General features: G+C 44.1%; 1 protein-coding gene across 2 annotated transcripts in view; it reads left to right on the top strand.

Moving 5' to 3' along the window:
* Positions 1 to 25,566, top strand: part of NDUFAF2 (NADH:ubiquinone oxidoreductase complex assembly factor 2) — a 301,548-nt gene that overhangs the window by 201,267 nt on the left and 74,715 nt on the right. For both annotated transcript variants that reach the window (XM_029576571.1, XM_029576564.1), the window contains one exon: positions 6,097 to 6,137. In XM_029576571.1, coding sequence (XP_029432431.1) covers positions 6,097 to 6,137 — 41 coding nt within the window. The remainder of the gene's footprint in view (positions 1 to 6,096; positions 6,138 to 25,566) is intronic.

Below are 25,566 nucleotides of genomic sequence, written 5' to 3'. Positions count from 1 at the left end.
TACATAGTTTTTTATATTTTATTCTCTCTGACATTAGCCATCTGGAGCTGTTAAACTATAACAATTAAAGATCCACAGTTACAGCGAGATTTATATCCCAACCATGGCTATTAAGGAGGTATCCTGTGTCAGATTCTTTTACCAGTGTTATCTCTTAAGAAAATAATTGTTAGAGAAACCAGATGTCTTTTGCCTACTGCCTTATTTTAGTTCATCAGTACCAGCCAGAGACAATGTGCTACAGTGTCTCAGGCTTTAATAAATCTTAAGCTTATGCTGTGCTGTGCCATATATATATATAGAGAGAGAGAGAGAGAGAAACAGTAGTAGGGCAATGCAAATATACTATAAAGTTTTCTAGTAAAAATATACTTCAAAATAGCAAGAAATGAACACTCACGTATAAATTTAGCTTAATATTTGAGCAAATTCAAGCAAGAATACTTATCATAGTAGTCAAAATCCTTTTATTTTTATTTTAGAAAAACCAATGTAACAACATTAAAATATAACCATCAAAAGTGTTTAAAATATATTTCTTTCAAAGAAACCACAGTCCTTATGTGCAATAATGCAGGACTGAATCGTCTTAATATTGTTGATATCCACACAAATAACCTTATCACTGTATATTTCCAAATAGCGAGTAACAACTCTTCATTAACCTTGATTTTTTTAAATTCTTGAATGCCATGGAGGCATTAAGGATTATGGTTTCTTTGAAAGAAATGTTTTTTTAAACACTTTTGATGGTTATATGTTAATGTTGTTTAAATAACATACATTGTTTTTTGTAAAAGTAAAAAGACTTTGCCTGGTATAAGTATTCTTGCTTGAATTTGCTCAAATATGAAGCTAAATTTATACAAGAGTATTCATTTTTCTTGCTATTTTGAAGCATGTATACACATTTATCAATTATTAGGGACTGATGATCCATAACTAAATAATACCTTAAAATAATCTTAACACGGAAAGTTAGCTGGACAAAACTTGCTGTTTCAATATTTCCTCCTGCTGACTAGCTAAATTTTATCTGAACAAATCATATCCCGCACAAAATTTAGCTGGAGAAAAAGAGTTCCGAGGACAAGGTTGAATCGTGCCTGTTCAGCGCTAATATTCAGCACTGGCCTGCCAGAGTCACCTGATTAACTCTGATTGGCCAAATAACTGATGTTAAATTAGCCAAGCAACCCCTTCCGGCAGCTGATAACAAATAAAGGGGATGATTCCTTGGTTTTTACCTCCTCCTGCCCATAAGAAAATGAAAGCTGTCTGGGCCTACTGCCCCACTTCTTCTCTCCCTCCTTGATGCAATAAAAAAAAAAAGTAAAGCTTTCTGGGATCCAATACCTTCTTCTCTCCCTCCCTTCTGACTCGGCTCTAAATTCGGTTGGGGCAGCAGAGAGGGAGTTGGGAATTCCCCAGCTGGCACTTTCCTTTTTTAGGAGGGTGAGACACTTATTTTCTGTTGTTTTAATGACAGTGGGGACGGGGAGAGAGAGAGAGAGAGACAGGGAAAGAGAATCCCCTATTGGAAGGGCTATTTGCAGTTTTTATAGGAAGAAGAGGGCATTGCACCCTGGAGAGTTTGAAGTATTTTTATTAAACCAAGGAGGGGGAAGGGAGGCATCGGCCACTTGGACACCTGTAATTTTTTTTATAGGGCCAAGTTGGGTGGAAAGCGGCATTGGACCACAACAGATTTCATGCTTTATCGGGCCATGGAGAGAGGGAAGAAGGAGGCATTGACCCCTCCCCCTCCCCCTTGGATAGTCTTTTTTTTTTAATAATCTGGAGAAGGTGAAAGGGGAAGGAAGGAGTTGACATTTGTGGAAGGAGGGGCTTGATTCTTGGTGAGGGAGTAAGTAATTTTGAGATCTGGTGCAATTTTGAGATCTTAGCCAATTAATGTCTGATTTTTAGCACTAATTGGCTAAGTTTAGCCAAGGGAACCCAGCTGCATTAAGTATAACCGGTCAAATTTTGATTGGTTTGGTTCAGGTGAATATTCAGGTTAAGTTCAGCTGAATATTTGCTTAAAGATAATTAGTAAAATTAGCCAGTTATGTTACCTGTTTAGCGGGCCTTTGAATATTGAACTCTTACGCATAGAAATTTGCATGTTTGAGAATTTCATTTTGCATTATGTCTCCAAGCTTTCACACTTTCACTCTTTCTGCATACTCATGCTCATTAGCCTTTGTTTTTTATTGTTTTTTTCGTGCTTTACTTTTGGTGTTTTGATTAGACCATAACCTTACATGATTATGAAGCTTTTTGTCTTTGATAAATTATTTTCTCTTTCTGATTGCTTAAAATTTTTTTTATTGAGAGCATTGTCTCAGATCTCTTTAATTTTTTGTTTTTCTCAATCTGGAGTTTGAGTCCTCTTTTTCTTTTCTTCTTTTTTTTTTTTAGACTAAATTCTATACCAAGTCAACATGCTTAAATTACAATATTACATAGTAATGGTAAATTAATTACAAGAAGTATGAAGAGTTTATCAGATGGTAATGAATAGACCAGTATGGCATTTTGTTCCAGTTGTGGTGATGTGTTATTTTCATATTAGTGTGGATGCAAAATGCAACACTATTTCCTAGAAGTAGGATTTTAAACAGGAGTATGATTGAAACCAAAAAATGGGCCATGGACTGTGAGGGATAGTCTGAGATGCCATCTGTGAACTGGCTCTTGGGCAGAGAATTGGGCTACAAAGCTCAAAGGAAGGAAGGAAGGCTTCCAGTTCTGTGATAAGGGCTTGTCATTTAAGCCTTTATTTACTCTTGGGGGGGGGGCACATTCAGTAAGCTGGCAAGTGGACAAGTTATCCGGCTAACATTAGCCAATAACCTTTCCTGGATATTCAGTGAGATAAATATCCCGCTGAATATACTCATCTAAAGTTATCTGGCTACATGTAGTGGAAAACTAAAAAAAATACTAACCAGCTATGTGTGGATATAACCAGTTAGGTTTTTCTTAGTTATCCGGCCTTGTGTTGCTAGATAATTAGCTACATATCCGGATATGTAGCTAATTATATCCGGATATCCGGATATGGACAGAACCAGCAGTTTTTCTGTTTAATTTTTCACCAACTCCCTGTTCATCTTCACTCCCCATGTTTGTTTCAACCTGCTAATTTCTCTGTTCTCCATTTACTCCTTCTCTCCCTATGTGCAATATCTGTGACTTAACATTAACTTGACTTAGGATTAGGCCTTTAACAGGTTAATGGCCTTTTTTTCACTCCAGCTTCGTTGTTGAAATAGAATATGCATTGGTTTTATAGTTAAAGGAGTTATAGTATGTATATAGTTGTTGAAATAGAATATGCATTGGTTGTATAGTTAAAGGAGTTATAGTATGTACCCCTGAAACCTGTTATTTATGTTAAGCCTGTGGCTGTTATTTGTTTACTTCCTGTATAACCTGTTGTATGTAAAGCCTGTTGCTAATTTATTGTTTACTGTAAACCGAGGTGATGTATATCTATACGTACCGTGGTATATAAGAACCTCTAAATAAATAAATATCTTGAAAGATATCCAGTTAAGTAATAGTGTCAAAAAAAAAGGGGGTCTGTTCCTGATTCTTTCCCATTCTCCTCGCCTCCCCCCCCCCAAATTTAATATGTGGCCATGTTGGCCTGTGCATCCCCCCAAACCCCTCCAAAATTAAATTATATTCAGGGATCTGCAGTTTGGGTCCCTCCCAACAAGTTCCTCAATTCACTTAATATGTTTAAAATCCTGCTGCCCCTGAATCCCCACCACCTGTAGTGGCAATGCCCCGATTCACATCCCCCATCCCTGTAGATACCAATAAAAAAAAAAACCCCTGCCATGAATGAGGTATAAAGTCACTCGCTCCCGGCGAGCGTAAGTTGTCATTTGTTACCCTCAGTTTATATTGTAAGCATAAACTGAGGGTAACTTACACTTCCAGTGCTGCTTCTGACAGAACCAGCATTGGAGTGCCAGGAGTGGGTTTTGGGAGAGGCGGTGTTACATTAGTCTGCCTAGGGTGCAAGGGGCTGTAGACCCTTGTAACATTGCCCCCCTCGAGTTCAAAGTGCACCTCTTCTCACCCCCCCCCCCCCCCCTCGGTCACTTGTAGGTATGCACATAAAGCCTCTAAGCATGTTTGGATATACGTGTGCACTTTTTAAAATGTACTTTTTAGGGTTTAGAATAGGTTCCTAGGTCTTTGGTCCCCTTTCGCCCTCAAAAATCTCTCTCTCTGTAAATTAGAAGGAGATGGACCCTTTGGCAGGGGGTGCACGATGAGGTATCACTTGTAAAAGAAACTCCATCAGAGTGAAGCAGTAAGGCCTCACCAGAGTGTAAAACCTAAACATCCTTACTGTTCAAAGGTTTCCTCAAACTAATCCCAAGGTGTTCTAAAACGGCTGGGCCAAATAGTGCCCAGGCATCCAATCCAGACCCTCCAGGTGGGAGGGGTGGCTTCTTACCAGAGGGTTCTAATACTGGAACAGTGACATCTGGTGGCCAGGCTGAGGGGGGGGGGTGTCTGCCACATCAGTTACGTGGTCAGGTTTTAAAATAAGATGACTTACATGGGTAAATGAGGATTTACGCAAATAAGTCCTACTTCGTTTTCACACACAAAATATATGCACATATATTTTTTGCAGAGTATTTAGGGAACGTATGCACGTTCAATGCATTGAACTACTTTCAATGTATTGTATGTATTCACGCATAAACAGATGTACGTGTGTGGAGTAGAAGAATACATATTTTACAATACATGCGTATCACCTGTGGGTTATAAAATACTATCAGAAATCTACATGCAGCCATGTACAGACATATATATGCCGCTGCATGAAGTTGTTTGAAAGTTATTCTTCCTGTGCATACATATATCCACACATAAGGTGGGCAGTTTTCAAAGACTCTACTTCAACATGGAAATGGTTTTGAAAATTTCCCTCATTAGTTTTTTTTTTTTGCTTTTTTTTGCCAAACAAAGAAGAAAAACTCCCTTGAAATGAGGCTCAAAAGGAGTAGACTTAGGAGTAATATTAGAAAACATTTCTTTACAGAAAGTCTGGTGGATGCATTGAATACCCTGGTGGTGGTGGAGACAAAAACAGTAACAGAATGTAAAAAAGGCATGGGATAATCGCAGAGAATTCTTTCTTGTAAAAAAGTAAAGGGATAGCCAGAGATCAGTTGTGGCTTATGGCATTGTAAAAGGAAGTTGGACAGACTAGATAGGCCTTTCAGTCCTTATATGCTTTCATATTCTATGTTTCTTGTTAAAAGTCCTTTGGGTACAGGTAAATAAATTCTTTCTGCCACTGGTCTTAAGGTATTATGAAATCCCAACTTCCGGGAACATGGGAATTAGAGCTGACAGAATTAAAAGCAGAGTATGATTTACTGTGCTGTGTGCAGAAACTGAGGTAAGCAATGGATGGGAATTTGTCTTTAGAACCAGCAGGGATTTGGACCATAGTGTCTGGTACCAGAAAAGCTTTGCCTAAAAGCAAGAGTGACTCTTGGTGGCTGACTCAGATCACTATTCTAGGAGCTCTGAAAGGAACTATGCATTTCCCTTTTGGGCAGAGGATATTGCTTGTCATCCAGGCATAGACAGGATGGATAATGTAATGGAAAAATCTGTCTTGTTCTATAAAGCTCACATTATTTCTTAAAGCATACTAGTAAATAGAGTTCAAATCATAAACTGTGTTAAAGGTGGTTTTAAGATACAATGAGAAATTCCATCCATCCCACTTCAAAGAAATAAACTATGAGCTAGATGCACTTAAGCACTTTTTCCATATACACAAAATAAGAGAGAACTCTTAGTACATCTCCTCTTATATTCTCTAAAGATGTTAAAATATTAATTATCTTTTCAGTGTCTTTATCTTACCTTGAAAATATAGCCTACTTTCTATTTGTTTCCTCCAGGTTACATTTCTAACGTATTCATGTAGCAGGCTGCGTCTAGTAAAAGGTTTTGAGTAAATTAAAGAAATCTATTAATGTCAATCAAGAATGTCCATGCCTGCAGTGCATTTTATCGTGATTATTCTTTTTTTCTTTACAGCCTGGATTAGAGGAAAACGTAAGGACCCACCTACTATTGAGGTGAGACGGAGAGTGTGGGCAAATTCACTTGAATTTGTACCATCTTTTTGTTCCATTTGGCTCAAATACTAAATAGTATTAAAGAAGATAGAAGTTGATCAGAGACTGCTAGCTTGCCTAATAGTTTATTTTAGGCAGCAACTGGGTATGAAATATGTACCATTTCCTTGATCATGTATGTAAGGCAGTGCCTACCTATTTACCTGTGCAGGACCAGGCTAGATGCCTTAAGGAGAGTATGCTGTATGGGCGGGATCCTGCAGGGCAGGTGGGGCTCAGAGGGCATAACCAGAGACTGGGGAATAAGAACTGGGATTCAGGTGGGGATATACAGACCAGGCCAGGTCTCTGGGAGGAAGGCAGCTCTTGTAACATACAAACACTGAGCTGAGATGAAGCAGCACAACCGTGATTAGAGAGAGGTAAAGGCAGTCTGCTGCTGTGTATGTGATTGAAGCTGTGAATAAAGTTCATGTTTTAAGAAAGGCTGGAGTAAGACTGAATTTCTGCCTCTAGGCCTGTGGGAATCACCACTCGTTCCCACATATGGTATTATGGGATTTTTCTAAAGCTTTGCACAGAAAAATAGCCTCAAAGCAAATGCTAGTTTGGAGCAGTGGTTCTCAACCTTTTTTTGTCGGGACACACCTGATAGATAGCTCTCACATTTGTGATACACTGAACACATGACAGTCACAAGGCTAAATGTAAATGTACACTTCACATCCACAGGAACCCCTCCCCCATCCCCAACCCTCAGCAAAGGGTATAAAGCAGAACTAGAACATTCCCCGTAAAACTCACCATACAAAAAAATATTCTGTTGTTATCTCAATAATAGCAACACACACTCTCCCTCTACTACCAGGTGCAATAGTCCTACTTATAAAAAGACAGCAGTTCACCACCAATGCATGTCCTATTGCGAAAACACAACAAATAAGGTGAGATATTTAACTAGCATGTGGGCTCACCTCGGTCATACACACAAAATCGACCTTCACCAAGTACAGAAATACTACAAGTTACAAATATGGAGCCAGAAACCCAAAATCACCACTCTGCATGCAGTACAAAACTGGAGAAATGGAAACAGAAATATAGGACCTTAAAAAGTACCAGGATTTGCAGTGACGCAGACAAACTAATCCGCACAAAGTTACACCTGCATTATGGAATGCACTTGAATGGAATAACCCTACCTATAAAAAGGCAACACTACAAATATTAAACCAGGCCCTAAACACCAATACGCCTCCAATTAGGAAAACAGAAAAAGCCAAGCTGCTGTAGATCCCCACACAGAAATAATTGTAAAACTATATGAATAAATGTTTCAAAACAGCTGATTAACAGAATAACATCTAACAATTTAAAAAAGTCTTTGGCTTGCCAGCCTGGTCTCTGGCGGTGGCCAGCAGCTCCGATCTTCGGCCCCACCAGCTATGGGTATTATGTGACACACCTGCCAGTGCTTGGTGACACACCAGTTGAGAATTGCTGGTTAAGAACATAAGAACATGCCATACTGGATCAGACCAATGGTCCATCAAGCCCAGCATCCTGTTTCCAACAGTGGCCAATCCAGGCCATACGAACCTGGCAAGAACCCAAAAACTAAGTCTATTTCATGTTACCATTGCTAGTAATAGCAGTGGCTATTTTCTAAGCTTAATTAATAGCAGGTAATGGACTTCTCCTCCAAGAACTTATCCAATCCTTTTTTAAACACAGCTATACTAACTGCACTAACCACATCCTCTGGCAACAAATTCCAGAGTTTAATTGCTGAGTGAAGAAGAACTTTCTCCGATTAGTTTTAAATGTGCTGAATAGGGTGTGGCACTGGAAAAGCTGCCAGAGTGGGCTGTGAGTGCAGTGAATGAAAGTCAAGTGGGGCCCTCTTCCACCAAGCATGCCTCTCTGCAGGGAAGGCATGCAGCCATAGGAAAACCTGGAGTGGAACATCCAGAGTATTGTAGCCCCAGAATGCAGCAGTCTGAAAGCATGACTAAAGGAAGCTGGCAGGCCCTTATCTAGAATCTCCAGGAGGGAGATAGGAGATTACAAGAAAGCCTGGCAAGGAGTTAGCAGGCCTGGGCTGAGCAAAAATGGAACCAGGAAGCATGCTGGGCCATCATCAAATTCTATGTGGAGTGCAGCTTCATGGCCTTGTGAAGAAGTGGTGCCACAGAGTGCCCAGGAGGGAGCACTACAGAGTGGCACTGGCTGGACAAGGAGTACCAACAGCTCATGAAAGAAATGAATGAGCAGCTGGCAGATGGGTCCGGTGAGCAGACCGAGTTGTGGCAACATTCTGAGAATGGTGCTAGAGAAGGTCTGGAGGAAGACCCTGTAGAATGACCAAACACTACCAGGAGTCCAGACTGCTTCTGTGAGAATCCCTGAGAAGGAAGCTGTGAAGAACCCTAAGAGAGGGATCACAGAGAGCCCCAGAGAGTGCGACATAGACTGCCCAGGAGGAGGCAGTGTGGAGAAGTTGGAAGTTGGCACTACAGGAGGTCGCGAGGAAGACGTTGTAGGTTGCCCAAACACTACCAGTAGTCCAGAGACAACTCCTGTGAAAAGCGCAGAGAGAGGGCATGGATAGGCAAGCGAGAGACGCCATGGCGAGCCCAGAGTGTGGTGCTGCGGAGACCCCAGTGAGTGAGGCTGTGGAGGAGCCAGAGACCAGCAGGAGCGAGTGGCCAGAGTATACAGATGAGGAAATTGCGGAGAGCCCAGAGGGAGGCCCTGAAGAGGCTCCTCCAGCAACTGAGGATACAGAAGAACCAGCACTGGTGGTTCCCCAGTTGGTCCATGAAGCTCCATCGGGGTGGAATTCAAACCCGGAGCCAGGAAAGGACTTAAAAGACTGGGGATGTGCATGTGCAAACAGCACACTGGGTGGTAGTCATGACGCAGTTGAGGGTAACCCTAAGAGGAAGGGGACTGGGAGTTCTTGGACTCACCTGGATGGAATCCAGGAGAGAGTAGGGACGCTTGGCTCAACGAGTCCAAGCTGAGGAGAGGAATATGTGAGACAGTGCCCCTGGTGTTCTCCTATTTACCTGGGCAGGACAAGGCTAGATGCCTGGTCCACCTTAAATGCCTTAAGGAGAGTATGCTCTATGGGCGGGATCCTGCGGGGAAGGTGGGGCTCAGAGGGTATAACCACTGGGGAATAAGAGCTGGGATCCAAGTGGGGATAACCAGACCAGGTCAGGTCTTTGGGAAGTAGGCAGTTCCTGTAACATAACACTGGCCAAACACTAAGCTGAGACGAAGCAGCACAACTATGAGTAGAGAGAGAGTACACTGTCTGAAGGTAAAGTCAATCTACTGCTGTGTGTATGACTGAAGCTGTGAATAAAGTTCATGTTTTAAGAAAGACTGGTCAGACTGAATTTCTGCCTCTAGGCCTGTGAGAATCACCACGTGTTCCCACAAGGTATAAAAACCATGCCGAGGATAGTGCATGTAATTTGTGAAAATACTTACCTGTTATAGCAACTCACTTTTTATTTGTTATACCAGAAGTTGTTTTGGTTTCTGAGAATAAAGTTCAAACTATTTTTCCTTCATATATTCTTCAATGGAAAAGTCATTTACTGTACTATTTCCTTATTTTTATATCATTAGTATTGAATTTAAATCCCTGTAGATGATAAATGAATTGTAATAATTATAAACCAACTGGTACAGTAAATTCAGTGTTAAATTAAAAAATGGATTACATACAAAATATTTTAATCAAAAATACTAAATTAAAACTTTAGGGGTAGATTTTAGAATTTTGTGCGAGCACGTACTTTTGTTCGCGCACCAGGCGCGAACAAGAGTACACGAGATTTCAATAGATACGTGCGTAGCCGCGCGTATCCATTAAAATCCGGGATCGGCGCGCGCAAGGCTGCCGATTTTGGGCAGCCTGCGCGCGCCGAGCCGCGCAGCCTGCCTCCATTCCCCCCGAGGCCGCTCCGAAATCAGAGCGGCCGCGGAAGGAACTTTCTTTCGCCTTCCCCTCCCTTCCCCTACCTAATCCACCCCTCCGGCCCTATCTAAACCCCCCCCCTACCTTTATCGGAGGATTTATGCCTGCCGGAGGCAGACATAAATCTGCGCACGCCTGCAGGCTGCTGGCGCACCATCACCCGACCTGGGGGTTGGTCCGGAGGCCTCGACCACGCCCCCGGGCCGGTGCCACGCCCTCGGGCCCGCCCCCGAAACGCCGCGGCACTCCCCCGAAACGCCGCATCATTTCAGACACGCCCCCTCCCCGTCCCTTTTAAGAAGCCCCGGGACTTACGCGCATCCTGGGGCTCTGCGCGCGCCGGCGGCCTGTGCAAAATAGGCGCGCTGGCGCGTGAGGGCCCTGCGCGCGTAAATCCAGCCGGATTTACGCGCGCAGGGCATTTAAAATCCGCCCCTTAGTATTTAGTTTAGTTATATAACATTCTGTAGTATATTTTCTTTCCACAATTAAACATGCAGGTAATGTAACCATTTCTGGCACCAAGTAGCACTTAATAGAATGTATTTCATATTGATGAAGAAATTCAGCACCAATTTGCCTACTACTACCCAAGATGTTTTTCCAGTGTTTTTTTAAGATTATGTGCTCTCAGGAAGAGGTTTCCCATTTCAGTATATTTATTATAACCTCAGTAGCTCAAGCAGATTGGGCCTGGATGTGATCACAGCGATGACACCTTCAGCGAAGGAAGAGAAGGAAAGAGGTGACAGAGGTTTGATGAATGACACAGGCACATTACAGAATTTTCTGAAATTATTCTGTTGAATGTAGAGCTGATGCCTTATTTTCTTTCAGTGCAGGCAATTGTAAACTATTGGTATTCTCAGACATGTCACAGGTTCTGGCTCCATTCAGGCTGAAAGAGCTGATCCCAGATTGACAGAATGGCCTTGTGGATCACTAGGGAAGGCCATGGATCACCAAAGAAGGCTTCCACTTGTCATCAGTTTATAACTGAATGCATTGTTTGTCTGTGACTTGACACGTGGTAATCAACAGCTGTCTGTGATCCAGGCAAAGGTTCATTTAGGTCAGTAGACACATAAGTAGAGAATTAAAATATATAAACTGAGTTGTTAACTGCTGGTACCGTCCCCATACTATCAATCACCAAAACAAGACAATGAAAACAATGTTATGTTGCTGCATAACTTGGGAAATGGTAATCAGTAGTTTATTTTTGTTGTTATTTTAATCCTTAAGTTTATCAATATCTCTCCAGTTCAAATTGACTTTAAAGGGAATTTTGAACAAATTAGAGAGGTCAACTTGTGTGCCTCCATCAGGTGCTCATTCGCCTCTATATCCTACCCAAGGCAGTTAATCAAGTGATCCTCTGCTTACCATGGTTGGTCCAACACTGCCCCCTCATTGATTGGGAATCATTACAGCTGACAATTTGGGACACCACCTGCTATGAACAGTGCCTGACCCAAGTCAGGCCCCTGGCCATTCATCTCTGCCACACAGTTCCAACATTACCTGGTCTACCCTCCCACTACTTGGAATTTGCTGACACCTTCAGTAAGAAACAGGCTGAAGTCCACACCAGCTTCAGGCCTACGATTGCCTAATCGGCCTCGCTCCTGGGAAGATGCCTCCCCCAAAAGTAGGATCTATCCACTCTCTGCCCCAGCAATGTTGCAATATATCCAAGACAATCTAGAAAGAGAGTTCATCCAACCATCCTCTTCCCAGCAGGGCTTGGATTCTTCAAGACCTCAATAGTTCTCTTTTTCAAATGTGGTTTCTAATGCTCATGTCCAGTATATTAGAACAATTTTTATGTTGATCTAATAAAAGATATCATAACCTGCAAAGACTCCATATTTCTCCACGACTACTTCAGCTGCTATGAAGTACATTATGCAAGGACCTAAGCTAACTAAAAAGAAAATCTATTAGATTTTGTCCAGGGCTTTCCACCTATTTAGATTAATAAATTTAGAGCACATTTAAAGATGAATTTTAAAAGCTTGGCATGCATTAATTAGGGGATGCATGAATAAGTTGGGCTCGCACACACTAAGCAGATTTTAAAAGCCACCTGGATATGTGCATATCTCCCACAGCGCGCACGTTTACAAAGATTTCAAAAAGTGGTGGGGCATGGGCATTTTGGGCCAAGAGCCAGAGGATGTGTATGTAAATACTTATGCATCCTGGTGTGCACCGAGGGCCCCTGCTATGTACAATTACTTCTGTTATGGAGGAGGTGTAAGTTCTAAAATAAAACCTGTCAGATCTGTGGGGTTTTAAGGGTCTGGGCTAACTGAGGAGGGTGTGAAGGCTATTAAACTAGGAGGTTTGGAGGACCTATCTCTTAATTGGGTGAACTGGGGATGAACTAGTAAAACTGTTATGGCCGCCAGCCGCGGCTGCCCACAGCAGGCTCAACTTACGTCATGTCATGCTTGGCTCACTATCCCCAGTTCACTTGCGGCGGTGGCCAGTTGCTGCCGCTGCGTTCCTCCTGGCTTCCTGTGCTCCATGTGGCGGCTGGAACGCCGCCAACCAGCATTCCGACCCTGGGCCTCCCTAGGCGCGCGTGCCATTTGTCCTCCCTTTAAAGGGCCAATGGCTGGAACTTCAGGCTCGTCCCTGGCTGATGACATCACAGGCCCAGGATATTTAAGCTTTACCTCCAGTCACTATTAACCGACTTGGTAACGAGTTCCTTGGTTCCTATTGGTGCCAGTTCCTTTTCTACGGAACTGGCACCAAGTCCCAAGGAGCTCTCTGCTCCTTGGGACTCCCACGGCACTTCTACATTGAGGATCTTGCTCCAGTGCTTTTACTCATCAAGACCTGGCTCAGCGCTGTAACTCTACTGGACTATGTCTCGGTATCCCTGCTTCTTGGGGCATTTCCCAGCACTACTACAGAAGGTCCTATCACCACATTGCCATGTCTCGAGCAGTACCTCTGCCCTGGTACTCTTCTGGCACCTGCTACACCGGGTTCCTCGCTCTAGCTCCTGTTCAGCATACCACAGTTCAAGTCTCTGCCCCTGCATCTCCTCATCTCGAGGCCACTCCCACGTGGTCCTGCTCTACACTCTTCGGAGCTGCAGTAGCCCTTCACCCCTTGAGACTCACTCTCCTTCTCCCTCCGAGAGTGCTCCTGTCCTGGACTGTACCTAACCTTTCTGACACTCTCTGCATCCAGTTGTCTTCTCTCTCCGGGACCAGCCACACAGAGGTGCTCCTAAGTCCAGATGGCCCTGGCACCCAAGGGTTCAACCTGTGGGGAACGAGGACCGGTACTGGCGAAGTCCCAGCTTGCCTCTGTTCCTGGCCAGCCTCGCCTCCCGACTGTGGGGACCTGTGGGGCCCAACCCTTCAGGTAGCAACAACCCCACCTCGGGCCAAGGGTCCACAATTCCTAACAAATTGAGAATGGTTTAAAATCCCCTGGGGCTCTAGAGGGTGCGAATGGCGATGGTCGCTCATTGTTAGAGCTCTTATCTATCCACTATTATTTAAACCATCCTGCTCCCTGTAACTGAGTTCTTTCTAACTTATCTCCCCTCTTGGCAATGGGAACCTGACATACCCCGAATTTGATGGAGAGATCCAATCAAATCACGGATATGAGTGGATCCGGGGATATGAGCATGGCAAGTGCTGAGAGTCAGGCAGTTGAGGCTGTGCAGGCCCTGAAGAAGGGGGAGACTCTGAATGATCCAGTACTCAAATAGATCTGTGGACTGAGAGAGGATCTGAGTAAGGATCTTTGGGTTCTCCAAGACTCGAGTGAGGTGGTAGGAGAGAAAATAGATAACTGTCTCCGAGAATGGAGGAATTAGAACAGCGTGTGTCTGATTTAGAGGATTGGGATTTGGGAGCGGCAAACACGTTAGCGGCGCTATGAAAGTAAATGGGCAAGCTCAAGTATAAGGTGGTGGAAAGGATCGCTCACATCGCTGTAACATCAGGATTCTAGGGGTGCCAGAAAATGAGGAAGGCTGGGACCTTTGTGAAGTCATTTCTTAATTAGATCTTGCTTCCAGATGAGTCAGCACTCTTGTTTGTGATCAAGTGAGCACACTGCATGGCTGGAGTGTCGAGAAATAATGCAAGCAGCTCGTGCACGATTCTGATAAAACTGCTTGATTTTCAGACTAAAGAATGGATATTGTGGAGAGCTAGGGAACTGGACTACAAAAACCAGCAAGTGTTTCTGTTTCCTGATTACAGAGGAGAGACTGTATGCAAATGAGCAGCATTCAATGGTATTAAAAAGTTGTTGCATGAGAAGCAGATTCAGTTCAGGCTGCTTTACCCGGTGAGGCTAACAGTGAATCTGGATGGAGCATGGAAGATCTTTGTGTCTCCAGGGGAAGCCCAAGCATATTTGCAAATTAGTTCCCTTTGTTAGTTGAGAATAGTTCTTGGTCACCAGTGCAATCATGGGCAGCCTTGATTTCATCCAGGTCCTTCCTTTCTGTCAAGGGTAGAGGATGCAGCAATGGCAAAAGTGTTGCAGGTCCGAAGCAGCGGATTCTGGAAAATACATCAGAAGGGGAAGACGATGGGCCTGGTGAGCTGTGGGACTGTGTAGAAGACAGAGCAACTTAACTGCTTGCAAGTCATGAAGAATCCTGGCAGTTGAGGTGGGAGTTCCCATTGTCTCAAATGCTTGGTTTATGGGAGTGGGTGCAGTAGGGACTATCTGCCGTACGCATGTTGGGGACTTGTGTTCTGTTTTTACAGGCTTTGACAAGTTCTTAATTATCAGTATTCCGTTATTATATTTTAAAAAAGTTGAAAAAAATTTAAAAAATAAAAAGAATTTCTGTTCTTTTATTCCTTTACTAGCCGTTAAGCCTGTAACAATGGGCTACATTTTAAAAAAATTTTCGGTCCATTTCCTTCCCACTCATTCTCCTTCCCACTTCCACTCCCTCCCCCTCATTCTCCTTTCCCCTCATCTCCCTTCCACCTCCCCTCCCCATTCTCCCTCCCACCTCTATTCTCCCTCCCACTCCCTCTCACCTCCCCCCTCTAGTCCCTCTCACCTCCCTCCTCTAGTTGCCCTCCCTCTCACCTTCCCCCTCTAGTTGCCCTCCCTCTCACCTTCCCCCTTCCCTCACTCTCTCCTCCCTCCCCTCACCTCTCTCCTCCCTCCCCTCAGTCACTCCCCCTCTCTCAATCCCCTCCCCTTTCAGCTCATCCACAACCCCTTCCCTCGGATGGCGCAGATGGAAGATCTCCGGGGGGGGGGGGAGGGGGTCCATCCCTCGCGCATGCCACTGCCACCGCTACTGCTCCTCGCCGCTGCTCCTCTCCGCCGCTGCTACTGCTCCTCCCAGCGCCATTTTTTTCAGGCACGCTCCACTCTGACCGACATGCTCGCCTGCGCATGCGCGGTAGAGCTGCTCTCTACTGTGCATTTGCGACACGTCGGTCACGGCTCTCTTATGTAGTAGATCCTTCTACCTTTCCTTAGTTCTGAAAGCGTTTGTGGTAGGGGATAGGGCTTCCTTTGAGATAAAAAGGACAGCTAAGTGCAACTTTCACTTACCTATTGGATAATGGGGAAAATTAATTTAGGGTTTTAGTTTATTGCTTATTTTTGGTGATTACTTTTTAAAGTGGGGAGAAGGATGGGCAGGTGGTGGGATGGTTGTTGTGGAATGCTTTCTATGGAGAGAACGAGGGTGGTTCAGGGTACCCATTTTGGCCAATTTCTAGCTTGGGTGGAAGGGATGGGGGAGGGTTGGGAAGGGTGTGGAGGGTCGGTGTACATAGTTGGAGGGGAGGGGTATGGGGGGGACAGGGGGAAACCAGAGAATTTGTGAAATGTGGATTCAGTCTTGTACTGGTTCTTTTTTCCTCTTTTTTTGGATGAGGTGGACAGATGACATACAGATGAAAAGCAGTTGAGGAATATTTAATTTAAGACCTAAGAGATGGGTATGATTAAGTTTTGTTCATGGAATGTGAAAGTTCTAAACCATCTGGTAAAAGAGAAGAATGTTTTACAACATTTAGCACATATGAAAATGCATATCATTTTTCTACAAGAGACACATTGGCGGGACTGCTCTGATTACTATAAGCTTAAAGCTCCTTGGATTACAGAGAGCTTGTCCTCCTCCTATAAGGGAAAGAAAAATAGAGTAGCAGCTATTCTTATAGAGCGGTCTGTTCAATTTGTCCAGGAAAAAGTGGTGAGAGATCCTTGTTGAATGTGTATGGCCCCAATGTGTGGTTGAAGGTTTTTTTCTCTCATCTTTTTGAAATACTTCTGGAAGAGGGGATGGGATTGTTGCTGTTTGGGGGTGGGGGAGTACTTCAGCCTGGTCTTGGATGTTAAATTAGATAAGGTGGGATGGACATGTGTGGGTGTTTATGAAAAAGGAGCTAGTAACTATGTAAAAGCCAGTATGAAGGATTTGGGATTGGTAGACATGTTTATCATACTTAGGCATATTTGTGGAGATGGAAGATGTCTAGAGGGTGGTGGAGACCACAGTAGAATCTTTAATGATTTAGATCATTCTCCAGTAATGCTGGAATTAGCGTGGGATTCTAACTTAGACAATAGAGGTCAATGATGGAAATTTAACGAGGTCTTACTGAAGGACGAGGAAGTGTGTCAGGCAATTAGAGAGGGTTGGGCTGAGTATTTGGCATTTAATAGCATTCCCGAGTTCAATATCAGAACAGTTTGGGAGGCCAGGAAGGTGACTTTAAAGGGTCAGTGTGTATCTGTTGCAGCTCATAAGAATAAGCAAAGGAATGTTAAATTGCAAGAACTATTTCAGCTGATAGAAAGTAAACAGCAGTTGCCTAAAGCTAATGGCTGAGAGGTGGAGTTACAGGAACTGAGGATGTTGAGAGCCCAGTATTATAGCATGCTACAGAAGAAAACAGGTTTTCAGATGAAGCGTCTAAGGGCTCATTACTTTAAGTATAGTAACAAACCCAGTAAGGTGTTTGCATGGCAACTGAGGGGGCAGAGAGTTCAGGCCCTAATAGGGGAGGTGAAAAGTATTGGGAAAATCTTTTAAGACCTTGATAGAGATAGCTGAGGCATTTTGGCTTTTTTACAAAGATCTGTATACAGCACAAGAGGGTGTTGAAGTGGATAAGACTGAGGAGTTTTTGAGAAGAGTAGAATTGCCCAAGTTACCGTCTGCATTGTTGGAGACATTGGACAAGCCTTTGTCAACTATGGAAATTATTAAGGCTATAAATGCGTTAGTGAGAAAGCATGTGGCAAGGATGGATTTGGGGTAGACTTTTATAAGCTTGCCCTATTGAGGGAATGTTACCTTTGACATTTTATGAAGCAGTAATTACAGTGATTCCTAAGAAGGATAAACCTAGAGATGAGTGTGCTTCTTATCGTCCCATTTCATGATTAAATACAGATATGAAAATATTTGCTAAGGTGTTAGCGAGTAGATTAGATAAAGTTAAGGGGTTATTAGTGAATAGGGATCAGATGGGTGTTATCTCTGATAGAAGATCAAGTGATAATGTGTTGCATACTTTAGCTATTATAGATCATGAAAGAAGAGTAGGTCACTCAGCTATCCTGTCTCTTGACGCAAAAAAGTATTTTGATAGGGTGGAGTGGAAAGTTTTGGAAGCTGTGTTAAGCGATGCAGGGTTTGGATTACAAGTAAATTTGAAGAAGTGGATAAAAGCTCTTTATATTCATCCAGTAGCGACGGTCAGGGTTAACAAGGTTATTTCTAATAATTTTGTGTAAGTGAGGGGAACTAGGCAGGGTTACCCCTTGTCACCTTTTCTGGTTGTGTTGGTTATTGAACCCTTGGCACAGTATATAAGGCACTTGAGGAAGTGGTGGGAGTGGTTTTGGAAGGGCAGGAACAGAAAATAGCATTATATGCGGATGATGTGTTGATTTACGTGATGGATTTATCTCAGTCCATTCCAGGGTTGTTAGCAATCTTGGAGGAGTATGGGACTCTCTCAGGCTAAAAGATCATGTTAGAAATTGTGGACCCTTGGCCCGAGGTGGGCAGTTGCTACCTGAAGGGTTGTGCCTCACAGGTCCCCACCGTCGGGAGGCGAGGCTGGCCGGGATGGAGGCAAGCTGGAACTTCACCTATGCCGACCCTCGTTCCCCGCAGGTTGAGCCCTTGGGTGCCGGGGCCGGTAGGACAGGAGCGCCCCTGTGTGGCTGGTCCCAGAGAGGGTAGGCGAGTGAGTGCAGAGAGTGTCAGAGAGGTAGGCACAATTCGAGACAGGAGCACTCTCGGAGGGAGGAGGAGAAAGAGTCTCATGGAGTGTAAGGCCACTGCAGCTCTGAAGGGAGTAGAGCATAACAACATGAGAGTGGCCTCGATGAGAGGAGGTGCAGATGCGGAGACATGAACTGTAATACGCTGGATAAGGGCTAGAGCAGGGAACCCGCTGTAGCCGGTGCCTGGAGAGTAGCAGCGTAGGGGTTCTGCCTGGGATACAGCAAGCCGGTGACAAGATCTTCTGTAGGAGCGGCGTAGAAGGCTGCCCTGAGGAGTGGGGCTCCGAGGCCTAGTCTGAAAGTGTACTGCTCTGAGGCAACTCTCAGAGAGAGAAGGCACTGTAGCAAAAGTCCTCAGGAGCAGCAGGCTCCTTTGGAACTCACAAGTAGACTGGTGCTAGGCCTGGCCCCGAGGAGCGGGAAGCGCTGGGAGAGAGTCCAAGCTAGGTTGTGCTGAGCCAGAACCCACAGGGCGGGAAGCACTGAGAGAAAATCTGATAGGAGAAGCACAGAGGTCCGACGGCAGGAACAGTCCGTGGAGAATGTATGGCACCAAAAGGAACCATAGAACCCGTTGCCAAGTCGGTTAGTGGAGGTTACAGGTGAGGCTTAAATATCCCGAGTCAATGATGTCATCAGGTGGGGATGAGCCTGGCGTTCCCGCCATAGTCCCTTTAAAAGCAGAGCAGGTAGCGCGCAGGCCTAGAGAGGCCCAGCATCGGAGCGCTGGTCAGCGGCGTCCTGGCTACCATGTGGAGTGCAGAGAGCCAGAAGAAACGCGGCAGTGGTGACTGGCCACCAGTGCGAGAACACCGGAGATGGAGGGCCAGGCAAGACATGAGGTGAGTTGGGCCTGCCGCGGACGGCCGCTGCCGGTGGTCTTGACAGATTAATTCTTCTAAATCTGAATTGCTATCTCTTGGGGCATATCAGGTGCAAGGCTGTCCAGGTATTGCATGTAGTCCCTTTCATAGATCTTTGAATAAGATTACGTATCTTGGAATTTATTTGTCTGCTTGTGTGAAGGACGTATATGAGCTGAACTTCAAACTTCTGATAAGCAAATTGAAGGAGGACTCTCAAAAATGGATATATTTACCGGTGAACTGTTCGTATGAATTGGATGTCTAGGGTTTTGTATTTGTTTATGATGTTACCAATTCTTCCCCCTCTTACTTTCTTTTGGTTCTTAAAGTTGTTTCTGATTTTTTATGGGGTAGATGGATGGCACATATTAAACTGACAACTGTGCAAAAAGAGCAGAGGGTGGGATCAATTTTCCAGATTTTCAGGGGTTTTACCATGCAGCCTTATTCAGTATAATGTCCCAATGGCATAATCCAGATCTGTGTTAGCACTAGATTGAAACCAAGTTTAGAGGGTTGGGGGCCCGTGGTGGCTGGTTTCTCCTAGGATAAGCAGGATGGTAGTCCGCACATGTGGGTGACATCATCCAATGAAGCCCGGCACGGAAAACTTTTGTCAAAGTTTCTAGAAGCTTTGACTAGCACACTGAGCATGCCCAGAATGCCACTCTCCGCGCGTCCACATGAGGTCCCCCTTCAGTCTCTCTTTTTCCATGGTGCAGTTGCCTCACAGTTTGTGGAGCTCTGCTTCATTTTTGCCTTTTCTGCTTAAAAAGCAATTTTTTTCTCCGTTCCATCGTCGGGTTCCCCTTCGTGGTTGGTGCCTCCTCAGCGCGGTAGGTTAAAAACCCATTCTTGCTTCTTCGTGGTTGATTCCCCAAAGGCCATTGGGTGCGCCTTAACAAGATGGAAAAACTTTTTGGTTCCAAAAATTCGGCTCCATCCACACTTGCGAAGGAGTCATTGACTCCGGGGGGCGAGGGGAGCCCCTTGATACGCTCCCTCTTGCCGCTACTCCTTCTGCATCTTCAAAGCATCGAGGGAACAGTGAGCAATCTGTGATCTCACCATTTTCCAGGACATTGGGATCCTCCGCTTCTTCGGTGACCGGGAAAGACCGGGCCGAGCACCATTTTTTATTTATTTTATTTATTTTGGGTTTTTATATACCGGCATTCGGGAACGCAGTCCCATCATGCTGGTTCACATAGAACAGGGGTGCATCAAAAACCATGGGAGATCTCGCAAGCATCAAAAACCATGGGAGATCTCGCAAGCATTGACACCGGTTGTCATCGGTGCGGCTCCGGTTCCAGCTGCCGTACTGCCACTGAAATGACCCCATGCCTCAGAGGCCCTATCCTTCAACATACCCAGGAGTCCCAGGCATTCCCCACCGATATCGGTGCCGGGCACCATGCCTCCTCGGAGAACCGAGGAAGAGCCGGTGATGCCTCGTCCCCCCCCTCTCAGTTCTCACCTCACTGGATTTTCAGGAGGAGTTGGACCGCAGGGTGCAGACTGTGGTGCTCAAAGCTTTATGGAGTGTCAAGCAGCCCGTGCCACGGCCCCCGTGCCACGGCCCCCATGCCGGTGCCGGAACCTCTGCCATCTATTCTGGCACCTCTGTTTGAGCATCTGGACATCCTTTTAGGTGCCCTACTAAGGCAACCAGTGCCCGAGGGATCTTCAGTTATCCAGCGGCCACCGATGCCCCTCTTGGGAGCGATTCCTATCATCAGATCCTCCGAGGAGAAAGATGCGGCTAGTGCCGCGTTCCTGAGGCCTCGGTTCCCCAAACCTTTGCCTGGGCCCTCCGGCCTCCTGCAGCCCTCGGTCCCCCCAATGCCGAGGGAACTGTTGATTCCTGCAGTGCCCTCAGAGCCCAGGGCTGGACTCCCCTACAGACTTTGCCCGCACCACTTCTGGTGTAAATTTTTCATATTCCAGAGAAACCAACACTTTTGCTTCTTCGTGGGTATAACAATCCATGATCTCAATTAACATTTGTTTGTCTTGCATTCCGTAGTGGCCAAGGTGGTGGTAGAACTGCAGCATTATGGTTACAGGGGGGATATAAGGAGTTAGAGAGGGTGGGAAGAAAGATGCAGAAACTTGAAATCTAGTCCTGGGGATTCCAATATGTGAAAGTTTCATAATATCTGTTCTGTGTTGACCTCGTCCCAAAAAATATGTTGGCTTCTGGCAAGATGCTGTAGCGTTCCTCTTGCATTTGGAATACTATCTCACATTTTACTGTAGCCACATCCTAAACATGGACTTGTTGATAATAGTTGTGAGGTTCAGGATGTCTTTAGTATTGTACTTTCTGGGGAGATTTTTTTTTTTTTTTTTTTTTTTTGAAGAGTTGAGTTTGCACCCTAGGCAACGGAATTACATTTGCTGGAAGCAACTAACTCGAAATCCCACTTTAACAATCTGTCTTCTGTTTGGTTTCTCTTTGATGTCTTTAAAATGAACAATAAAATAGTCTTTTCTACTATTAGAATCTTCACTGTATAGAAAGGTTCTTTGTGTTATACATCTCATCTGCATTTCAGTTTCTCGACTAGGTCTTTCATGCTGATTTAATGTTTATAACAAAAAGAGTTGTGATGATTCACATTGGTTTAAATTAGTTTCAAATGTCTTAGGTGAAAATGCAGTCTGCACTGTATTATACTTAAATATGCATGTCATAAAGTGAATCGCAAATATAAGAAAATCCAAAGTACTTGATACATCCAAACTATTTTTGGCCTCTTCAGGACCAATATCACAAAAACACTAAATGGTTTCTACAGAAGCAGATATTTGACCCAGTCTGAATAAAGACTTTCAGGCTGCGTGGGTGGGAGGTTACCAGAGGCTTTCCACTAATGCCCTACACACCACCCACAAACTTTCCTATAAGGAATGATTCACCCAAATGCATATGAGTTCTGTAGCCACCTTCCAGAGCTACTGTAGAAATAAATTTGGGCATACAGTCCCTTCCGTTACACCCGTGTGGTTTAGGGGTATGTTTTTACCACTTTTAAATCTTCTTTCTGATTTGTAACAATTTCAGCAACTCAATATTTGTGTAGCTTCCTACCACTCAGAAGAGAATTCTCTCAGTTGCTGTCACTCTCCACTAAAAAAGCAGGGTGAATTTGGAGAAGTAAAAATCAACAGGTTGTAGGTGATTCCTAATACATTTGTGACTCTGCTGTTTTTTCCATTCACCTTTCTTACATCTCTAAATAAACAGAATTTAACATATATAATAACTGTAATTACAACCAAGCACATCACACTCCTCCCCCAATCTGTTTTTACAACTTCTTACAGCTCTGAAAGCAAACATTAAGGAAGAAATTTTAAAAGGAGTTCATGTGTGAATGTAAGATACAATCATAGCCATTTTTCAAAAGCCATTTATGTGAATGAAGTGCACTTACACATGAATATCCTATGGACAATTCAATGGCATATAATGTAGCAACTTTCAAAAGCCCACTTACACGGTAAGAGCATTTACATGTGTAAAACCCAATTTTAAGCGTATGAATGCTTTCTAAAACCAGGCCCTAAAGTTGTAATTCAGCCTACAGTTTCAGTGTATACTAATATAAGGGCCCTTCTGGGGAAAACCACATGCATGGACATTCATTCCCCCAACTTTGCCTGCCTCAGGAATTCTCCTTTCCTCAGCAGCCGAAAGACTGCACACTGTTACACAGTGTGTGTGCTGTCCCCAGCAAAGAGTGCGTGTAGCGAGTCAGGGTTCACAGCTGACCCAGCAAGTAAAAGTAATGTGTGCTGCTTTTATGGGCACAGAGGCTGGGCAATGATAAGAATGCCATTTGATGCATATTAGCACATTATTTCTCTGGGTGAAATATGCAAAAATTTGCATCTCAGTTATGGTTATTAAGGCACAATTTCTGGTGGGATACTGAAAGTACACCCTAAGGAAATTAAATTAGTCATACGGAAAGTAATTTTCAAAGGCATTTGTGTGGGTAAAAGAGTGATTTACCCACATACATAACCACTTGTAAGGCTGTCCACTTGATATGTGTTTACAGCAGTTAGTGTAACTGGGTTTAAAAAAGGTTTGGATACATTCCTAGAGGATAAATCCATAAACTGTTATGACGGTAATTAATAAGCAATAGTAGCTTGTGATCTATCCAGTGTTTGGGTACTTGCCAGGTACTTGTGAATTGGCTTGGCCACTGTTGGAAACAGGATACTGGGCTTCATGGACCCTTGGTCTGACCCAGTACAGCATATCTTATCTTCTTATGTTTTATGTTATATACAGCCTGTAGGTGCATATTTTTACTCGCATATAAAAGAGGTATTCTAGGCAGCAGGGTTTGGTTAAGCTTCACAAAATTATGGCCCAGATTTTTAAAAGGTTATGCGCGCCGGGCCTATTTTAAAAGGCCTGGTCACGCGCGTATGTCCCGGGGCATCGGGGAGTGGGCGAGGAGTGGCTTGGGTGGGGCGGTCTGGGAGTGGAGGCAGGGCTAGAGGCCCTCGACACAGCGGCCATTTGCCGCTGTGCCGGGGGATTGCATGCCGGCAGGCACAAGAGGTAAAATAAAAATTTGGGGGACTGAGGTTAGTGTTAGGGGGCGGGAAGGCTAGGGGAAGGGGTAGGAAGGTCAGACTAGGGGGTAGGGAACAGGGGAAGGCTGCGGGCATCAGCATGCGCAAGTTGCACAATTGTGCACCCCCTTGTACGTGCCAACCCCCGATTTTATACCATGCGCGCATGTTATAAAATTTAAAATCTTTATAAAATCTACCCCTATGTTTTTTAAAATTCGCTTCCCTGCACGCAGTAGAGCCAACAAATTCCTAAAGAAGGTACACAAAATGAGGTCACAAAAAAACTCACAAAACCTACACAATCAAAAAAACAATTCATATAGGGGCAGATTTTCAAAGGGGTACACGCATAAGATACGCGCGTACCCCACAAAAACCTGCCCCAAGCTCCCCCTGCGCGCTCTGAGCCTATGTTGCATAGGCTGCCGGCGCATGCAAAGCCCCGGGTCGCCGCTCCGATTTCGGAGCGGCCTCGGAGGGAACGGAGGCAGGTTGCGCGGCTTGGCGCACGCAGGCTGCCAATTTTGCGCAGCCTTGCGCGCGCCAACCCTGGATTTTAAAAGATACGCGCACATATCTATTAAAATCTGGCGTACTCTTGTTTGCGCCAGGTGCGCGAACAAAAGTAGGCACTCGCGTACTTTTTAAAAATCTGCCCCATATTGTTGTTGAATGTTCAAAAAATGGAACACTGTCTCCCAAAAAATATTTTAATAGAGGAGGTAGTAGTTTCATATTATTCATGAAGGTACCATCCCGGTTTCCATTAACATTTATAAGCATTAACTGACCACCATCCTCCAAACATTTTTTTTATATGGTGAAACTCCCAAAAATCTCTTGAAAAATTACATTCAAAACCTGACCAGTTTGGGGAGAAGGAACCGCTACTGGACTATTGGATAGGATTTGCAGTAACCTTCGGGACGCATCCACTTACGTGCAGCTAAGTACTAAATGAACAATGAAAAAGAACAAATGTTCATTGAAAATTTTGTATTACCGTGTCGTTGAAGCACTCAGTTTACATTAACAAATCGAGTTTTGAATTTTTATTCACGGGTTGATGGTGGTCAGTTAATGATTGCAAATGTTAATGGTAACTGGGATGGTACCTTCATGAATAATATGAAACTACTACCTCCTCTATTAAAATATTTTTTGAACATTCAACAACAATATATGACTTGCTTAAAATTAGGAGCACACATACGCATGGTAGGCATATTTTAAATCATAATTGAAAAAATGTGCGCATTTTTTAAAATTCTAGTATGTAGGTGCCTGTACACTTGTTTTAAAGTTATCATTTTAGATTGTAAGCCCTCTGGGGCAGGGGTCTACCTCATTATAACTCACTTTGAGCATGGGTTTGGAAAGACAAGTTATTAAATCCATAATCCAAGTACAATCTCTTGTGTTGGGATGCAGGAGCTTTCAAAAATTGATCAATCAAAAATCAGTGATTAGGTCATTAGAGGTCATCTTACACTTTCCATAAATATCATTAATGACACAATTAAAATCCCCCCCCCCCCCCCCCCCCTGCAATTAGAGAAGTTGGGAATTCCTCAGCTCTCCTCTGAGTATTAAGGATAAGCTGCTATTGGCCCTTATTGGGGGCATAAAGATTAATCAGACAAAAAAAACCTCCCCACTTACCCCCAGTTGTAAAATATCAAATCTCCCTAATTTGTCT

This window comes from Rhinatrema bivittatum, chromosome 1 (genome assembly GCF_901001135.1).
Source record: "Rhinatrema bivittatum chromosome 1, aRhiBiv1.1, whole genome shotgun sequence".
NCBI classification, from domain to species: domain Eukaryota; kingdom Metazoa; phylum Chordata; class Amphibia; order Gymnophiona; family Rhinatrematidae; genus Rhinatrema; species Rhinatrema bivittatum.
This window is presented reverse-complemented; position numbering and strand designations above follow the sequence as displayed.